The following is a 19,242-nucleotide window of genomic DNA, read 5'->3' as shown; positions in this document are numbered from 1 at the left end:
ATAAAGCTGTATTTTGATTTTTGAATTTTTAAAACTAAAAACCATTGCATTAAACATCATTTTAAAGCATCCTACTTTATCTGTCCTTATTATGACACCACAATCAGACAATGTGAAAGTGAAAGCTGTTGTGGTAAAGAGGCCAGACATGGCAAAGCTCAGCACTAACTAGTGATCTCTGTCTCCCCCTGGTGTCTAGATATGTTATAACATTATTGTCTCAAAGCCATTGAACAGATGCTCTTAAAGAAACACAGTATCACAGCTTACAAAAATAACCGTCAAATTACTGAATCAACAAACAAATTTTGGTCATCTGTCTGTTTAAGGCAGCCCGCCCTGCTGTTTAGAGGCGGGGAGAGACGTGGTGGGGGCCTTCTCTGTGGGTGGGGCACCATGCTTCACTGTCTTTGTGGCCAGGGCAGTGCTGTCTGCTCCCACAATATTAATCTTGGTTGTGGGAACTGGGAGAGATCAGAGAGACATGGGGCTACGTTACACAGGACAAGGAGAAATTACAGAAGTCTTCAACAACTGGGTTTGTCGTTTCCAGCATCACACTTAGAAAGTTAAGAAAGAAATTACTAATTTACTAAAGAGCACATGCCCGTTTCACTTTGCTACACCGAAATTTTAAGCAGTTGCACCTGTTAAAAAAAAATTCCATATGTTCACAAACGGATCGCAATAAAGCAGAATTAAATATTGTTGATAGATTTAACTGGTCAAAGTCTAATGTGCCTGGCTCAATAATATACCTAATGAGTTTAATATTATAACCTTCTGACAAGTCAGAGAATAAAGTGGTTTTACAGTTTTGCGGGTATGTGTGTGTTATTTCAAGCATTGGATGGGAAACAAAGTGTGTTTCAGACTTACCAGGGTTGATCATGGTGCCCAGATTTGAAGTGACTCTACTAAAGGGAGTGGATGGTGTACTAAAGCCCAGCTGAATGGAAGGGGTGCGCACCACGGCCGGGTGGCGATTGGTGGAGGGAGCCAGCGCGGGGACATGGGCTGGCTCTTCCACCCCCTCCTCCTCCTCCTCTTCCTCTTCCTCCTCCTCTACCACTTGTTGATCGTCTTCTGCCTCCAGAGCTTGGGACAGAGATGAAGTGGAGCTGATGTCATCCTGGTCTTCGTTATATTTGGGCGAGAGGAAGGCAGACCGTGACAGGTTTGCTGAAATGGAAAAGCACGATTGGTTTTATGAATTTGATTTCATGGAGTAAGAAAACCACCTAGTGTCTTGCTGAAATGCTTTATGGGTTTGACTTAAAAAAAAAAAGAAAACTCACAAAATTATTAGGAAGAATGCTCCTCTATGAAAAAGGATTGCTGGTGTGAAAATGACAATTGGGCAATCTGAGTTTCCCTAAACAAGTAGTTAAATCTTGGAAATACCTGGGGCAGTGGAACGGACTGGAGGTGTCTGTCTCTTTGACAGAAAGTTTCTAAGCTGGGACTGCTTCACTGGAGTCATTTTAACTGCAAGATAAACGTCATATCACACAATGTGCTGAAACTGGTCACTCAGCTAACGCTTAGCTAATAAAGACCCAACCAACCCAGAGAAATACATTTGTCATAATTTACTGCTTTTAAATAAATTTACCTGGAGACAACATCGAATATGTAGAAACATGTAAAACAACGAGAAAGAAGTTGAAGGAAGATATAAGAGAGTATAATATCAGAAAAAAGCAGTAAGAGAGAACAAATGTTTGGAGAAAGTTATAAGTAATCAGATGGGACTACAACAACTGACAGAGAAAGGATCGCAGAAAGATGTACAGAATTTTACCACTGTTTATACTCAAGTGAAAGAACAAATGTCATGGCATTTAACCCACAACAAAATGAAGACATACCACCAATACTGGAGAGCAAAACTGAAGTAGCTTTAAGTCAAATGAAACATGAAAAAGTACCAGGCGAAGGTGGTACAGTAATTGAATTAGGAGAAAATTAGGAGAAATAAGCATGAGACGTAAGCTGAAAGAGCTTTTTAAGTTAGAACAAGAAACCATCCCAGAGAAATGGAGAAATGCCATCATTGTTCTCATGTTTAAGAAAGGAGATAAAAAGGACCTTATAAAATACAGACCCATCTGCCTACTCTCTCACATCTTCAAACTATATATAAAAGTACTCAAGAACAAAATTAACAGCAGGACGAACGAAAATCAGCCACCATCTACATTGAATCAACCAAGTCCTAAAGAAGTGTGACGCATACTAGATACTGCTACTCATAGTATTTGTCAATCATGACAAAGCCTTTGATTCAGTCATGAAGCAGTACTAAAAGCACTAATAAACCAGGGTGTGACAACGAAATATATAAACATACTGAATAACACCTACAATACACAGATAAGGACAAGCTGTGCGGCAAGATTAAAATTGAAAAAGGAGTGAGACAGGTAGATGTCCTGTCGCCCATTCTTTTCCCAGCAGCATTAGAGGAAATTTTCAAAACAGTGGACTTTGGTAATGGGGGAATAAACATCAACAGAGAAAGACTAATCAATCTTAGATTTGCTAATGATATTCTCTTCTCTCAGAGGATGAAGCAGAGCTTGGAAGAATGCTCTTGAATGTAGAAGGTAAGAGGGATGGTATGAAGATAAATAATAAGAAGACCAGGGTTATGTGCAACAAATCTGGCAAACAAACACCGAAAACAGAGATACAGATAGAAAACAAAATCATTGGGCATGTAGAAGAACCTCTATCTAGGATAGCTGATCACACCGGATAAGGATATAAGCAAAGAAATTAACCGTAGAATCACGGTGAGATGGACAAGGTTTGGACGGTACAAATCATTCTTCAAGGAGAAGTCAATACCTATCTGCTTGAAGAGGAAAATAATGGATGAAGTCATACTACCAGTAATGGTAAATGGTAGAACTTAGGATGGAGCAAGAACCTGGACACTGACCAAAAGACATCAACAGAAACTGGCAGCAGCACAGAGAAGCATGGAGAGGTCAATGCTTAATATCACTAGAAGGAAAAGATGGAAGAATGAAGGAGTCAGAGAAATTATCAAAATATATGACGTAGAAATAAAGGTTAGCAAACTGAAATGGACATGGGCAGGACACATAGACATGAATGAGTAATGAAAAATGGGCAAAGATCTCAACAGAATGGGCCCCAAGAGGTAGAAACAGAAGAAAAGGAAAACCAAAGAAGTGCGGGAGAGATTTTATTGAAGCTACAGCAGGGGTCGCTTGGATCCATGAGGCAAAAGACAGAAAAAGATGGAAACAGTTGTGGAGGCCATCTGCCAGCAGCAGCAAGAAAGGCTGTTGATGATAATGATGATGACCTGGAGATTTAGAAGGAGCTTTGGGTGATGTCTCTAGGTTAGCTTTGAGTAGGGCATCTTTCAGATTCTCCAACTCACTGTCAAGTCTACAACACGCACAAAGATTCCGTTAACAACACAGACACATTATAATAAAGCAGACAGGGTATCACTGGATCAGTATTTGTGCCTATGGTGAAAGCATCTGTTTGCATACCCCTGCTGTGAGGGCACTGGTGCACGCTGGCTGAGTTTGGTCCAGGGCGAAGTTTTCTTGTAGAGCCTGAGGCTTTGTAGGTCTGCCATCAGCTGATCCAGTTTCTGTCTCTGCTGGTTAATGATGTCTTGGTGGTTGGCCAAAGTTGTAAACAGCGTCTCTCTCTCAGGAACAATCACGTGTCTGCAGTCATCAGAGATCAGTTATAAAAGACTTGTATTAAGTGAATTAAATATGTGTATGTTTTCCCATGTTTGGCTCTGTGTGTGAAGGCAACAAGTCTAAGCACAGGAAATTTAAAGAAATTTAAAACAGTCAATGGAGAGGAGGGTTTTCCCACCGGTAGTTATTTATGTCCCCAATAACTAAAATGATCTAGTATAGAATGAGCTATATTTGTCATGTAGGGTAACCTGTCATCAGTGTTAATTTCGTCGACGAAAACTGTGAAGAAAAATGTTCATCAACTTTTTTCCATGACGGAAACGAGACGATAACTAAATAAAAATGCACCTTTGAAAATAAAAACTGACAAAATATATTACCATTTTCGTTGATGAATATGATAATGTCAGAAACAGATGAATGGACACACAATTTCACTACTGCTGCCTCGCCAATATCCTCCCTGCTCTGGAAATCGGACATTAAACGTTTTAAGTAATGTTAACTTGGCAACTCAAATCATGGCGACTCTCGGAAGAAGAAATAGAACGGATTCGTGGACACATTTTAGCTGCAATACAAGTAAAAATAAAACGCACTGCAAACAATGTTGGGGCAAAATTGCTGGGAAAAATACCTATACCTCTGACTAAATTACTAAAATATGACAGAAATGACTATGTATTTTAGTCAAAAGACTAAATCTAAGACTAAATCAAAATCACCTGTCAAAAATTAACATTTCCTGTCATGAGTTTTATGTATGAAAAGCATAGAAAACATTGATGAAGTATTTCAGCTTGAAAGAGCAAGTACAATGTAATATTTTTCATAGTTTGAAAGCAGGCTGTCACATCTAGCAGAACACTCAGACTGTGGTCTGTCAACTGAACAGACACACTTCTCTATCGGTACATGACATCTTACAAAGCTGTCAGCAACAAAAAAAGCTTCATCGGTTGTTAGGATACATTTTTTCAGCTTGTCTTTGAATGACAATGACAGCACTCACTTGTCAAAAGCAGGGAGAAATTCCTAATAATAGGCGCTTTCGCACCGGAGGAACTTTTCATAGTTCTTAGAACTGTTGGAGAAAGTACCCCCTTTTTGGCGTGTTCGCACCGCAGGAACTTAGAACGATTTTAGTTCTAAGAACGCCGTTTTGAGGGGCTTTTTTAGCCCCTACTCCAGGGTAGGTACTTTTGCAGCACAATAGGAACCTTGTGACGTAGGTGTACAGCCATTGGTCCAGACGCAGGTATACGATGATTGCAACCGCCATTTTTAAAGATCCGTGCAAAATATAAAGTCTTAGAACGTATTTCATTTAGCTTTTGATATTCATGTCTCAAAATGTCTGGAATTGTAGGAGGGGGCACATAGGTTTTATGTTTTATTTTACCGGTATTTTATATCCCCCAACAATGACCATTTTGCAACGTCCAATGTATATTTGTACATTGAAGAGGTAGCGTACACTCCGCTTCGGTAGGTGCTTGTGTGTCCGCTTGTGTGGCTGTGATCCGCATTTTAACCTAAAATAAGAATGTGTTTATCCAGATTATGATTTTAGGGCTGCGGCAGGGGAAAAAAACACGATGCCGCGAGCAAGGGTCAGGCACAAGCGCTATGCTAGCACTCGAAAAGTACTATGCCCATCAAGTCATTCACTGCTACGGCGGTGGTAAATGCATAAATGCATTGGGAAATTATTTTCTCCATTGGACTGGGTCTATCGCCATACAGTTTTATTTTCGTTAATGAGAAGGCAGTTATAGGTTATCTAATGTGCAATCAATATTTCTGTCATTCAAATTCAATAAAACTCATTGCGTATACTGTAGTCTAGTTTGTCGATTTCTTTTGCCGCAGTAATGGTTCTTTTTTTCCTTTTGGAGGTATTTAAAAGGTCTTAAAAGTCATTAAATTTGTACTTCAAAATGTGCAGCTATCCTGGTTAGTCGTAAACAACAGCTCTTAGCTGCTATACCGTCGGCCGGCTTACGTCACTTCAGCGTTCCTACTGGCGGTGCGAAAGCAAACAGAAAAAAGGCCCTAGAACGAATGTAGTTCTAGGGGAAGCTCCACAGGGGGTAGTTCCTATCGAATTAGACCCTAGAACTGTTCGGTGCGAAAGCGCCTAATGTGTGGAAGGCCAATTTAATATGGAAAATTGTTCAGCCCATTCTCACCTCTGTTTCTTCTTCTTCTCAAGATGTTTTTTCCACTCACGGTCCAGAACGTCGTTCACATCTTCCACCGCAAACTTCACATACTGGTAGAGCCTGCAGATCTCCTGTTAAAACACAAAAGCAAACTACACTGTAAATTTGTGCGGTTAGGGCTTCAATAGAGAATCTAATTATCTCCCAATTAATCTTAACATGGGGTGTAAACGGTCTACAACAAACCATACACAATGCATAAAAAACATTTTTCTACTGCTAAAGAGATGATGACATAGCCGTCTTAACAAATATGAATACCTTATGAATATATTTATTGTCATTGTACATGTGCAATGAGATTAAGGGGAGAGCGCATACACAGTCCCCCACTACCACAAATTATGCAGTAGGGATTCCTGCATTTGGGGAATTTGCAGAGGTCAGCATAGCCCAAGTGCAATGGCTAAGCCTCACCCTGGGTGAACCACATTCCTGATCAAGGTGTCTCCCCTGCCAGGTAAGTAAGCCATCCCATGATGCCCATTATACTGGTTTTAAGCATTGCTGTGTCTAACCTTCAGTTGCTCCTCACTGCGTGGATCCAGAGGTTTCTTATAGAGCAGCTCCAGGTAGCCTTTATCTCTGTTCAGTTCACTCTGAGCTTTGGCATGCTCGGCTCCCGCAAAGCCCTCCAGTATGGCTGTCATCAACATGCTTATATCTTCGTTCAGAGACTATATAGACAAAAAAAAATTAAGAACCAGTGAAACAGATCTCTCTCCAAAACACTCATTTATTTATTCAAATTTTGGCTGTAAAACCTGCTGTAAGTTAGGATGCATGTACAGTACCTCTGTGGTCTCTTTGATCTCTAATGTGAAGACGTGAAGATCCTCAGACTCCTTCTGCAGTTCTCTCATCTCATCGTTGGTTCCTATAGTAAAATCGGCTTTGCTGCTGCGTGCCTTCAGGTCGTCCAGTTCCTTCTGGAAGTGAGCAATCTAATTGGAGCAAAAAAAGTGTTAGTCAGGAGGCTAAACTTAAAACTATAAAATCACTGGCAACACTTTATTTAATCCTAGTCATTACACTGATTATTTGGTAAAAAGATGTTTGTATCTGTAACAACCTCGCCTCCTCCCTCGCCGGTTTCAGCCATTCCGTGCTCAGTGTCGCTGATTTACTAATGACCGGTCTGATCACTCTCCTTCTGTACACCTGCCCTCACTTTAGTTCCCGATTATACATCTCACAATTTAAACCCCTCCGTCAGATCAGTCAGTGCGAAGTCTACACCTTTCCTGTGTCTACTGAGCCGTCTTGTGTTTCGTGTTCCAAAGTTTACTTGCCTGTCTGTTAACCCTTTTGCACTCTTTCTTTGGTCCCCTGTTAACCCTGTTTGAGTTGAGCCTCTTTCTGTTTGTTTCATTTATCATTAAAAACCTTCAGTTCTCCGAACTTGTGTCCAGCACCGTTGTCCTTCCTGACAGTATCATTTTTAGTCAGGTGGTGGTTAAAAAAAACTGTCTGTGTCATTTTTGATCAGATGCAGTTTGAAAAAAAGGTCTGTGTCATTTTATCATCAGATGGAGGTTAAAAAAATGGTTGTTTAATTTTTAACCAGATGGTGGTTTACCTCCACACATATCCCAATCCCAGCAAGATCCAAGTCTTCCCTCTGCTGAAGATGCTTCTCCAGGGCTTTCACAGAGACACCAGCCTGTGGGTGAAAAAAACACAAAACTTTATAGCCAAGGACTTACTAACATCAATATTTTTCTTTTTGAGTGGTTACTTTCAAAAGACATGTCATGAAAGTACACAAATGTATGATGACACTTCTAAGTACTACTGTTGCATATTAAATTTACTGTGCTCATGCCGCCTTCTTCTGCAATTTCACAAAAGACATGTGATATCACACATCAGTGATAACTCTAAAGAGAAAATCTGACCTGTGAGGCTGGGGTACTGGCTGGAACCAGGGCTGTTTTCTGGGCTGGAACAGCAGGAGTGCTACCCTGCACTGATCGAGCTGGAGCTGAGACAAAAACACAAAACGGTGAAAACAGAAACCAGTCAAACCTCTGGCCTCTGATCAGAGCTGTGTCTCCTTGCTTGTGTTGCTTGACCTCAGTGCAGCCTTTGACACCATTGATCATACTATTCTCCTTGATAGACTAGAAAATGTTGTTGGAGTTAAGGGAACGGCCCTCTTATGGCTTAGGTCCTACTTGACTGATCGTTATCAGTTTGTCGACGTAAATGGTGACCTCTCTGCACATACTGAGGTAAAGTTTGGAGTCCCGCAAGGTTCTGTTTTAGACCCACTGCTTTTTTCTTTATATATGCTACCTCTAGGTAATATTATTCATAAACACAGCATTAGCTTCCACTGCTATGCTGATGACACACAGTTGTATGTCTCAGCGAAGCCAGACAAGAGACACCAGCTTAACAAAATTGAGGAATGTCTAAAGGATATTAGGCACTGGATGCTTACTAACTTCCTCTCACTTAACTCTGAAAAAACAGAAGTACTTGTACTAGGATCACATGGAGCTAGGAGTAAGCTTCCCGATCACATAGTAACTCTGGATGGTCTTTCTCTTTCATCAGGTGCGGCAGTAAAAGACCTTGGTGTAATTATTGACTCCGGTCTTTCATTTGAAGCTCATGTAGATAATATTACCAGGATAGCCTTCTTTCATCTTAGAAATGTTAACAGGATAAGAAATGTATTGTCAATTCAAGATGCTGAAAAATTGGTTCATGCTTTCATTACTTCTAGGTTAGACTATTGTAATGCCTTACTGTCTGGATGTTCTAATAGGTGTATAAATAAGCTACAGTTAGTTCAGAATGCAGCAGCCAGAGTTCTTACTAGAACCAAAAGATATGACCTATCTTATCCACACAGCACTGGCTCCCACTGGCCTACTTAGATCAAAAGGTGCAGGCTATTTGTTGGTACCTCGAATTGTGATGGCTACAGCAGGGGGCAGAGCCTTCTCTTACAGAGCCCCACAGTTATGGAACAGCCTCCCAATTAATGTTCGAGACACAGACACAGTCTCTATGTTTAAGTCAAGGCTGAAAACTTATCTGTTTAGCCAAGCCTTTTGCTAACAGCTCTTTACTAGGCAAAGGAGCAGATCTGGAGGGTTCTCGGGCATAGAATGTTTGGTGAACTGGGATGTTTGGATGCTGTCACCCCCACTCTAACATGTTCACTCAGGTTTGTTGACGGTGGAGTGGGTGGCTGCCTTGTGTCCCAGAGTGCCCTCATGTCTGTATTACCTTCTAGCTCTCCCTTTTAACTATGCTGTAATAGCTAGTCTTGCTGGAGTCTCTGCCTGCACTCGGCACACGATGTATATTTTCCCTCAACCATTAGGCCTATGTGGAAATGAACATCTAACAATGTGTGTGTGTGTCTCTCTCTCTCTCTCTCTCTCTTTCTTTCTCTCTCTCTCTCTCTCTGTTGAGCCACACATGCTACTCCTGAGATACCAGTGATCCTGATTCCTCCCGCCCTGTGGACCGATCCATCCTGGTGTTATCATCTTTCATCCCCCTGTCAGCCTCCTGTCAGCATCGCCATCCCCTTTGTTCATGCTCCAATTTACTTGCAATTGTAATTGCCCACTGGGTCAGCACCTATTGCACACCTGTCTGGACAAGGAGGGGTCTCCTCTCTCTGTGGTCCTTCTCAAGATTTCTCCCATTTTCCCATTTCCCTTTTGGGTTTTTGGGGAGTTTTTTCTTGCCCGCCATGAGGATTAAGTCAGGGGGTGCCGTCCTGTTTTGATTTGACTGTTGTGGCCTGTAAAGCCCTTTGAGACTGTGAACAGTGATATTGGGCTCTAAATAAACTTGAAACTTGAAACTTAAATTATATTTTACTACAGCATCACATACTGTCACAGCAATGCAACTTCCCCAGTAAATCATTTGTTTTCAGCTGAAACCTGCAGGCTATGTCCTTCTACTGATATCCTCTTGCTTGAAAACTCAGGAGCCCCCAGAGTCCCGTTGAAATGGAGTGGCTTAGACCAGCTAAAGGATTACATTTACAACCCCAAACAAATCAGGAGACAGTGACAGTGCACTTTACCTTTTGTTTGTTTTGCACAATTTGCTATTGTTTGTTGTATTTTGTATTTATTGTTGTTGTTTGTATCAGGTAATAAACACTCTCCTTTTCAATTAATTAATTTATTTCGTGAACTCCCTTTCCCTCCATTCTTTCTCGTAACCCCTGAACACATTTCAGGCACAAAAATTTCCCTTGCTTTAAGCCCTGTCATCCACAGTGAACTGTGAAGGGCAGTCCAGAACTGCTTGTCCCCACACATTACATGAACTGCAGGGCCTTGGTGAGTTGGTACGGAATGACCCACATGCTTTTGAGAAGATGCCTGGCTCCTTAAAAGCAAAAACAAGAAGCAATTCAGTTTTAAACCAGAGAAATACAGGTATTAGGTCCCTACTATTTTTCATTCGGGGGGGGGGGGGGCTCAATTAATATATTATGCATTTATCAAAAAATATAAAAATATATTTTGAGGCTGAATTTGAATTGAGTCAGACAGGAAGAAACCAAATTTAAAGGACGCTGAATTTTAACGCAACAAAGTCAAAGCACCTCAGCACATTTGATCTAAGTAATCTTCAAACAATGCTTCCACCAACTCAAGATGAGCTGTGCACGCAGGAAATACTATGAAAAATCCAAAATTTACACTTTGGCAGTGGGGATGAGTAAGACTTTGGCATGGTTATCTCTGTGGACTCAAGTGCTGTAATTTTCTCCACCATCAGCCTCCTCACTCTGTTCTTCTCCTTGCTACTGATTATATCAATCCAGTTTGAAACGAGAATTAAGCCACCTGAAAGCACTCTATATCTTCAGATCTGGCCAGATGCAACTGAATGCTTGCTCTCAGTGTTTGAATAAAACTAGTGTTCCTTGTCACTTGCTTATCTGCTACTGAATGGCGAAGTCCACTAAAAGTTCCACAAGTCTGAAGTCATGCCCAAAGTATGTAGGGCAGTCCAGCTCCCGAAGTGAGAGTGAAAGGAGTGAAAAACACTGCTTATTCCCACCCCCCCAGTGTGTTTCATAATGCACATGGATAAAGTATTGCTTGTGCAAGCAGCAATCAAGTGGATTGTCACTGAATGTGGACTTTCAGTGGATCTTATTTGACTTGATTGATATAACCAAAACTGCCATCTGTCAAAAACAAGTCAAGCTCTTTTAAGTAAATAATTACAACAATTCTAAGTAAATATGTCAATAACTTCACATATCTATAATTTATTCATCTTTACATTTGTTCAGTGGACAAAGTTTGCACTGGCAGTCTAATTAAATAGGCAACATTCCGTGACTTCACCCTGTAATATTTGTTTTGCCAGCAATATAATGTTCATTAGACCAGCAACGCTAACTATATGAAGTCCAAATAATATTTTGCCCAATATAATGCCCAGGGTTCATCAAGCTGAAAATATTCATCCAGGGACCCAAGTGGCATTAACAGGGGACCCAAGTGGCAGTAACAGGGGGGTTGAGCTATACATGATCTTTTTAAAATTTCAGTACTAAGCAATCCAGTGTTAACCGCAAGTAAAGACTGTAGTCTGCACTTAACAGAGGTAAATCTGCACCATCAATAAACAACAGAGGTGAAAATGTCAGACAAAATTCATATGTCGCAACTGAGACATGATAATCCAAAAAAAACAAAAAACAAAACAAAAAAAAACAATCACTCTACTGTAACTGTTAATAATTTACAGAACTTGGAGAGGTGAAGAGGTAGTTAAAGTTTGTCCCTTGAGGTAAAACACAATGATAACTTAAGATTTTGCACTGGGCTTCCATAGGTATTGCACTTCAGTTGTGATAGTAGAATGAACTGGATTGTGACATTTATCATATCAGAATATACTTGCTTTAACAGGCGAGACTGTAACAGGGTTCAGAGGAATTATTCAGCAAATGTTCTGGAGACTTACTTGCTGCTGGTGGTCTCTCGCCCTCCAGGGGCAGGCTGAGAGGAGCTATGGCCAGCTGCTTGACTCCTGGATTCATATTGAGCAGAGAGAAGGGGCAGAGCACTCCGTCTGTGGACAGGATCATGAGGGTGGGCGCCGGGGGCAGCTTCTTGTCCTCAGCTGTGCGGCAGGAGGGTGTGGAGGGTTAAATCAACTGAGTGCCAGTGCATTAAAAGTTCTGCTAAGCAAGGAATTTCTATAATTCCTCAGCAGGAAAATGAAGTGAAAAATAAAACTGCTCAAAAGGGTGTAAAAAAATTTAAATTAGGCTAAATGACCAGAAAGTGACCCAAGTTTGACAACCACGAAATAGTGCCTCCAGACCATCCCAGTTCACAAACGTGACTGTCAACAATCAGGCTTTGTCTTCAGTCTAACTGCTGTACAGGAGCAGAGCATTGTTTCATGGTTAAGCATTTAAGCTCTATTGAAATGCATCCTAACCCACAGTCATGGAAGAAAGGTGCTGGGAAAACCATTAGTTACAGAGAGAAAAAGTGTGATGCCTGGTTCCTGATTAGAGAGATGACAGTTTAGGATGCACAGGGAATGTTTACCTATAATGATTCAAAATGACTGTATTGATAGTCATTCACAGCTGACATGAACATCAGGGATGCTTTGCTACAAGCAGAAACTGCAGGAGCTACTTAAGATATGGTGTTGCAAGTTATTCCTCTTGATGGTATTCCTTGGTGGCAGAGTGGTCAGAGCATTTGCATCACTGGGAACCCTTCTGCATCTTCAGCAGGTATCTCAGGGGCACAAGCATTTCGCCCCTTAGCCAGTATGCCTCACCGGATAGGGGCAGCGAAGACCGAATTAGCCTTCACCTGCAGAAGGGTTCCAAATGTGGGCACTCATCAACCACAACCATCTTGAGCTGGTCTCAGCTGCCATGGCTATCTCCCCAGTGTCTTTCTTCAGTTGTTTGGGTTCCAAACCCATGCTCTGTAAGAAATAGTGCACTGATGTAGCTGGGGAACCACAGCAGCTGACTTTGATTGGAAATAAGGTTGCGTGCCATCCTTTGATAAGAGCCTTGTTGATCAAATCCTGGTACTTGGCTTTCTTCTGTTGGTGAGAGATGGCTAGCCTGTCCTCCCAGGGCACTCTGAGTTCAGCTACTAAGATAGTTTTTGTGCTCTTGGATAGAAGAACCATGTCTGGTTGGAGTGAGGTTACTGCCACCTGTTCGGGAAAAACAAGTCTCCTCTCCAGGTCCACTTGCATCTCCTAGTCAGAAGCTCGATGCAACATGGAGGGCGGATCTTTGGCAGTTGTTCTTGCCCACGGAGCCTCATCTCCTTCCCTTTGGAAATTGACAACTTTGGGTGCCAGTGCCTTATGTTTGCTGGCTTTGACGCCCTGCAGGTCTGGCCTCTTGGCAATTTCTGCAAGGACCTTGTGCTTCCATCCATATTGGCACTCTGCCAGTGCCTTGGGACATCCAGTCAAGATGTGATTCAGGGTGCAAAGGGTTACTCCACCCTGCTAGCAGGATGGGTCATCCGCTTTGCCCATGATCTTTAGGTTATTTGGAGTTGACAAGAGGTCAGCTACAGCATGCAGGAGGAGGGTCAGTTTGCCCTCGTAGGTACCCCAGAGTTCCTTCCAGGACAGTGACTGGTTCAGTGCCTGGTCCCACTATATCCACTGTTCCTGGCAAGTGAGGCCCGCTGCTTTTATGTGGCATAATTTACTAACCTTATTCCAGCAAAAAATTTCAAAATTATCTAACTGAGAAATCTTCTCTTTTCCAGAGCTGATTTCTATTCGGAGGAGTAGGTTTGACACGTTTCAGGTTAATATCAGGAACTTTTCTGTACTTACAGATCTGAATCTCCTCCTGGCTTGTGAAGTCAATGGCCACACCCACAGGCAAGGTGTCATCGTTACTAAGAGTGACGGGAAGTTCAGCTCTACTAGCGTCTTCCAAAAGCCAAAGCTCCCAGTTTATCTAACCAGAACGAGACACAGGAGCACATCCAGCGTTTTATATATATCATTAAGTTCAACTGGATGTTATATTCACCTACTTCTACACCTTTTAGGGTGGCCATAATATTATAGATATAACAATCTCGGATATAATGTAGCATCACATCAAAGCAAGAGAGCCACACAGAAAAATCTGATTATTTATCACTGCCTGTGTGGCTTGTTACTCAAACAAAGTCATCAAATCAGCTGAGTACTCTTCAAAAGCCAGGTATGGCTGACCTTTCCACCTGCTACAATGCAACAGAGTATACATGTAGAGAGGAGTTTTGAGAGTGCTGTGTTACCTTGTCCTCCTGCTTGGCAATAATGCTGACTTCAATAGAAGCAGCCGATGCAGCTAAGACCAGGTCCCTGTCAGAGCGATGAAGGGCATGGCACAGTTTGAAACCATAAGAATAATAACTTTTTTATTTTATTTTTTTGTTTGGCAATAGTGAGAATCCAGTGAAGTGTTTCATTTGAAAGCTCTCTGCCCACTAAAAATACACCGACAGTCAGACAGAAAAGACTCTTTGAAATATGATGAAGATATTGATTTTGACATTGTGTGAAGTTACAGAATCTCCAGAAAAACACCAACTTGTGGTCTCTTCTCCCTTGCAAACACTTTAAACACAACAATAACAACAGTGAGCTAATGAAAGGGAGTCTTACCAGTCTTCGATGTGGCAGAGGAAGTAGTGGTGCTGTCTCTCTGTACAAGTGCCATAGACCAGGTCATTAAAGTTCAGGTATTTCTCATTTTTCTTCTCATCCCTTTTCTGTGTAGCAAAAGAAGAAAAAGCCACCACCTTTTCCGTCCCAGACCAAAAACCTTAAATGATGAATAGCTTTGGCTGTCATGCCACCAAGATGTGTCATTTCGATCAGAATTGGGTTTGTGTCAACTTAATATATGAGAACAATCTGATGCAGTTTGGTAATTAGGCTTATTTAAGGTTTTATTAATTATCAAGCAAATTGATTTAACTGATTATCAATCAGTTCTGTTGACTATCAAACAGTAGGTTTAGGAATTCTTGACCTCAGGTGAGAATACTGCTTCTATGCTAAGATGACTCACAGGCACTGACACCACAACGAGTCCGGGGGGAGTCTCTGGAGAGCCATCCGCAGCCGCGTATGCCACAGCAAAGTTGTAGGTGCTGAGCCAAAGTACATCTAGGACTGGAACAGGAAAAGACAGACACACAGAGTCAATAGTACACTGGGTTAATAAGCACAGGTCTATGCACAATAGAGCCGGACAATTATCAAATTTTTAGCTGACATCACTATTAATCAATTTGTTTCTGGAAATTTTTCACAAATATATAGCTACTGCTTTCCTCTGTTGTAAAATTGTTCAACACAATAAGCAGGAAAAGTGGGATTACATACTAAAATACGTTTTTTTTTAACAAAAGCAAATAAACAATCAGTCGTCCTTTTCACAGAGCATAACTTCATCTTCTTCCTCATCTAAATGAACCATGAGAACAGAAGGAACAATGACCGCAGGGATTAAAAGCAAAATCAAGTAAATTTGCAACAGAGGAACTGTGCAGCATCAGTAGTCTGAGCTCACTTGCTTTAGAAACTGATAATGTTCGGCAACAAAAGATAATAAAGCTCTACATAGCACTGTTTAAAGAAAATCCTTTTGAATCAAGCCCCACAGGTTACTGGATTCTACTCCATAAACTATATGCATGACTGGAAAAGTCAGGTGAATCCTAAGGAATGAAAGTCAGCTCAGCATTCCAATCATGAGGTAATTCCTGGTCTCTGAGAGACTCACCTCTGACAGGGTTGTCTGAGCTGTAGAAGCTTGGACAGGGAATCACACTTTTCACCTGCAGATTCTGTTCACACAAACACAGTGTCAATGCTGTCACACAAGAGCCACTTTTTTTTTTATAACCCAGACGAGATGATTTATAGAGAGAATAAAACACTTACAGGGGTGTACTGAACGACAGTGGCGTTAAGTTTCCCCGCAGCGACTTGTTTTCCCTTTGGACTCCAGCAGACTACCAGACAATGGGCAGAAGAAAAATGAAAGTGAAAGAAAACCAAGCTGTGGGCTGTCTTTTCACTAACTACATCAAATCATATTACTGTGGATACATGCATGTTTACTTCAGTGAGAAGCTTAACGCATTGAATTAAGTTTTTCTTTTAAAAAACTGCAGGGCAGCCATGCATAAACGGAAAGCACTGTGAGAGAAAGTTCAGAGTTGAATTTCATTCAGTGAATAACGTGGAGCACAAAGAGATACTCACCAGAGGTAATTCCGTCTGCACTGGGAAGCTGAGAGAATACTGTAACTTTATCTTTCACCTCCAGGACCATCATACTCCCATCAGAGAGACAGACAGCCAACAGGGGTACCTCTACAGGGTTCCATTTAAGGTCTTGCACTGACGTGCCTACCTCAGAACTGGGACTCATTGAGGCAAACGGAGCCTTCTCCTGTTTGGCCTACATCAGGAACAAATTACACATCACAGACTTGTCATAATATCTCTCTTTGAAATCCAGTGTTTTCTGTTTTGAAAAGAGAAACTCGATGTCTGTGTGTAAGTCCTGTCTTGTGTAGTCTCAAGACTGTATTTTTTAGATTAAGCATTTATGCCAATGGTACCACAAAATACAAGTAATCCAATCAAGAAAAACTGGTAGAGATACCGATGAACAAAGCCTGAACGGATTAAATTTATTGACACTGACTTAATTCTTAATTATCCATTCATTCACTCATTTTCAAAGCCCCTTATCCTGATTAGAGTCACAGGGTGCTGGAGCCTATCCCAGCGTAATCACCTCTGAGATTTTTACAGCATGGCCTGATGTGACATCAACTCTCTTAACAATCGGTGAAAAGTCACAAGAGTACACAAAGAACAAAACACATCTTACGACTTGACCATCAATTCAAATTACTTACCTTGTTGAGGAAGGTTCGAACATCGTAGAAGTCCAGTGAGAGTCCAGCCTCTTCAGACATGCCACAGATGGAGAGGGTGAGCTCATCGCAACTCAGGGCCAGATGGTGCATGGGCAGATCGACAGTCACCGTCACAGCTTCCACTCCCTCCACTGACAGACAAACAGAATGGTATGATGCAAGTATGCGCAACACTAATTTCCTCTGCTGAAATTTCATACCATATCCTGAACTGAAATGAAAACTGCCTCAAATATCAATACTAACAGGTCACCTGAGAAACTCACCAATTTCATTTGGATTTCCATCGATCTTGCCAGCTGCAATGATGTCCCGCGTAAAAAATACTTTGAGAGTTTTGTCATGGCCGACAAAAGTCAGCCCGTACTTGTTGGAGATTGTAAGCAGACTGGAGCGATCTTTAGGTAAATCATCAGGAGAATCAAATACTCGGATTTTCTTCATCTGACGGAACTGAAAATCCTGCAGAAAATGAAGATGACAGAAATGAAAATGACAGAGAGGCAAAGTGAAAGATTCAAAAGCAGATACAGTTTCACAATGCTAAAACAGAAGACGTCATCAACACACTATTGGACCCACGAATGGCAAACAGTGCGTCCTTTGAACAATGTTATATTGAGATTAGTCAAGTAGAGCTCACAGGTCTGCCTGCCTCAAGCTACTCACTAAGTTACAAAGTCTCTCCACAAAAATGTTCTCCACATTTTGGATAATCGTGGACGACTGGTGAAAACTGTACCAATAATGACAGTGAATTTTACAATGGTAATGCCCAGAGGTTAGGTATCGAACACGAAATTGTCTCCGATATTAATCATCATCATAAGAAAGGCAACTTATTGCTAAATGTGTCCGCTGTTAGCATTTTGACCTACACAGTTTACGTCTTATACCATTAAATATCTAAACCTGAAGATCTGGTGTTTATGAAAGCTAAAAGTACCAAAACAATTTAGAATATCAGCAAGTACCGTACACGAGACCACTATTACTCAAAACCTAACCTAAAGGCAAAATTAAATGACAGCACTTGGGACATGGCAACAATAGGGCTGTTAGAAATTTCCTCACTGCGGTATTCGAAGAATGCCACCTTTGCGCTTTGCAGTAACACCATAATCAAACCCCCCTGTGTTTAATTACTCATTCATTTGACTTTACGTGTCCCACATTACGCTTCCATCGCAGCGAATTTTGCTTTGCACTCATTCAGGTTGTACGGGCGTGAAATGCACCCTGATTGGGTGAAATCAGAGCAAATCCGGCGAGGCAAGCGAAATTGAGATGGCGAATCCCTAACTGTATGCAATAAAAAACATGTGAGAACCAATCAGTTCAGAGTGTGATGTTTGCTACGTGACGCTCTTTAGAGAGGCAGGAGTAACAATGACGGTAATGGCGATGACACGCTCAACACCGCCATACTGCAGTATTAGGTACACTTCCTCATACAGCAGTATGGCGGTGATGTGGATATTGTTGCAGCCCTAGGCAGCAATGTATAATTAATTCAAAACGTTTTTGAAAATCCAGTGTGAGGGTAACAGACATTACAAAGGTAATGGTAAGTTTTATCAGTGATAAGCACATGAAGTTCCACCCTAAATCATATCCAGTGTTTATGACAGATGATGACTCGTCATACTGCTATGCTACTATCATTAATTCGCCGCTAATATTTAATGCTAGAATGCATATATAACACACAGCAATTTGCTCTGTTGTAATATCTTCACGAAGCTATGCTAACATAACTGACTACTTACTCGCAAGTGTGTATGTGTGTAAAATAATACCTGCTAGCTAGCAGAGCTATTAAGAATAGCTATCGTGTTTGATGTGAGTATAAATACGTTTTACCTTGCCCTTTAGGTTCTCTCAATTCAAACTGGCTTTTTAATTATAAAACAAAGCCATTAAATGTAGCACAGCTATTTAACAGCGTAGCTAACCTAACATTTAACCCGTGAAGAATGTCATGTGCGAAACTTACCTTCATCTTCCTCTCGGTTATGGAGTCTGGGTCGTCACTCATCTTTAGTTTGTTCACTGTAGGATGGGTTAAATGCAGAGGATGAAATTCGCTCTGGCAATCAATCAAAAAAGAAGTCTGATTCAGCCTTGTCTGACCTGCTGCTGCAGTCCAAGCTTTCATCTGGTTGTTACCAACACATTTCATCTTCCCCTGGTGGATTCGCAGGCCCTGGTAGGTTGTCACATTGGACCACCCACAGGCGCATGTTCTCAGGATCCATTGATCGTTCATCATTGCCACGTCAGTCGTTACCATGTTTGCAAGGGTGGAATCAGTAGCACTATGGTGCTCAACCTGGCTCCCCGTGCGCTGCG

The 19,242-nt window shown here is 41.4% G+C and overlaps 1 protein-coding gene and 1 non-coding gene across 2 annotated transcripts in view; both read right to left on the bottom strand.

Annotated features, from left to right (window-relative positions):
- The window catches only part of LOC115821477 (nuclear pore complex protein Nup214-like), a 47,128-nt gene extending 28,191 nt beyond the window's left edge, over positions 1-18,937 (bottom strand). The window contains 22 exon segments of the mRNA XM_030785300.1: positions 304-345; positions 348-464; positions 880-1,182; positions 1,405-1,488; positions 3,341-3,426; positions 3,537-3,719; positions 5,894-5,997; positions 6,445-6,603; positions 6,721-6,870; positions 7,506-7,589; positions 7,825-7,910; positions 11,897-12,055; positions 13,769-13,895; positions 14,224-14,290; positions 14,594-14,700; positions 15,003-15,106; positions 15,720-15,783; positions 15,881-15,951; positions 16,205-16,403; positions 16,870-17,021; positions 17,157-17,352; positions 18,887-18,937. Coding sequence (XP_030641160.1) covers positions 304-345; positions 348-464; positions 880-1,182; positions 1,405-1,488; positions 3,341-3,426; positions 3,537-3,719; positions 5,894-5,997; positions 6,445-6,603; positions 6,721-6,870; positions 7,506-7,589; positions 7,825-7,910; positions 11,897-12,055; positions 13,769-13,895; positions 14,224-14,290; positions 14,594-14,700; positions 15,003-15,106; positions 15,720-15,783; positions 15,881-15,951; positions 16,205-16,403; positions 16,870-17,021; positions 17,157-17,352; positions 18,887-18,928 — 2,686 coding nt within the window. The 5' untranslated portion in view covers positions 18,929-18,937.
- On the bottom strand, positions 6,231-6,394 carry LOC115821899 (U1 spliceosomal RNA). The gene has a single exon (XR_004025591.1). It is a non-coding gene; the product is annotated as a U1 spliceosomal RNA (small nuclear RNA).
- Positions 18,938-19,242: the final 305 nt, after the last annotated feature.

This window comes from Chanos chanos, chromosome 9 (assembly GCF_902362185.1).
Source record: "Chanos chanos chromosome 9, fChaCha1.1, whole genome shotgun sequence".
Classification (NCBI taxonomy): domain Eukaryota; kingdom Metazoa; phylum Chordata; class Actinopteri; order Gonorynchiformes; family Chanidae; genus Chanos; species Chanos chanos.
This window is presented reverse-complemented; position numbering and strand designations above follow the sequence as displayed.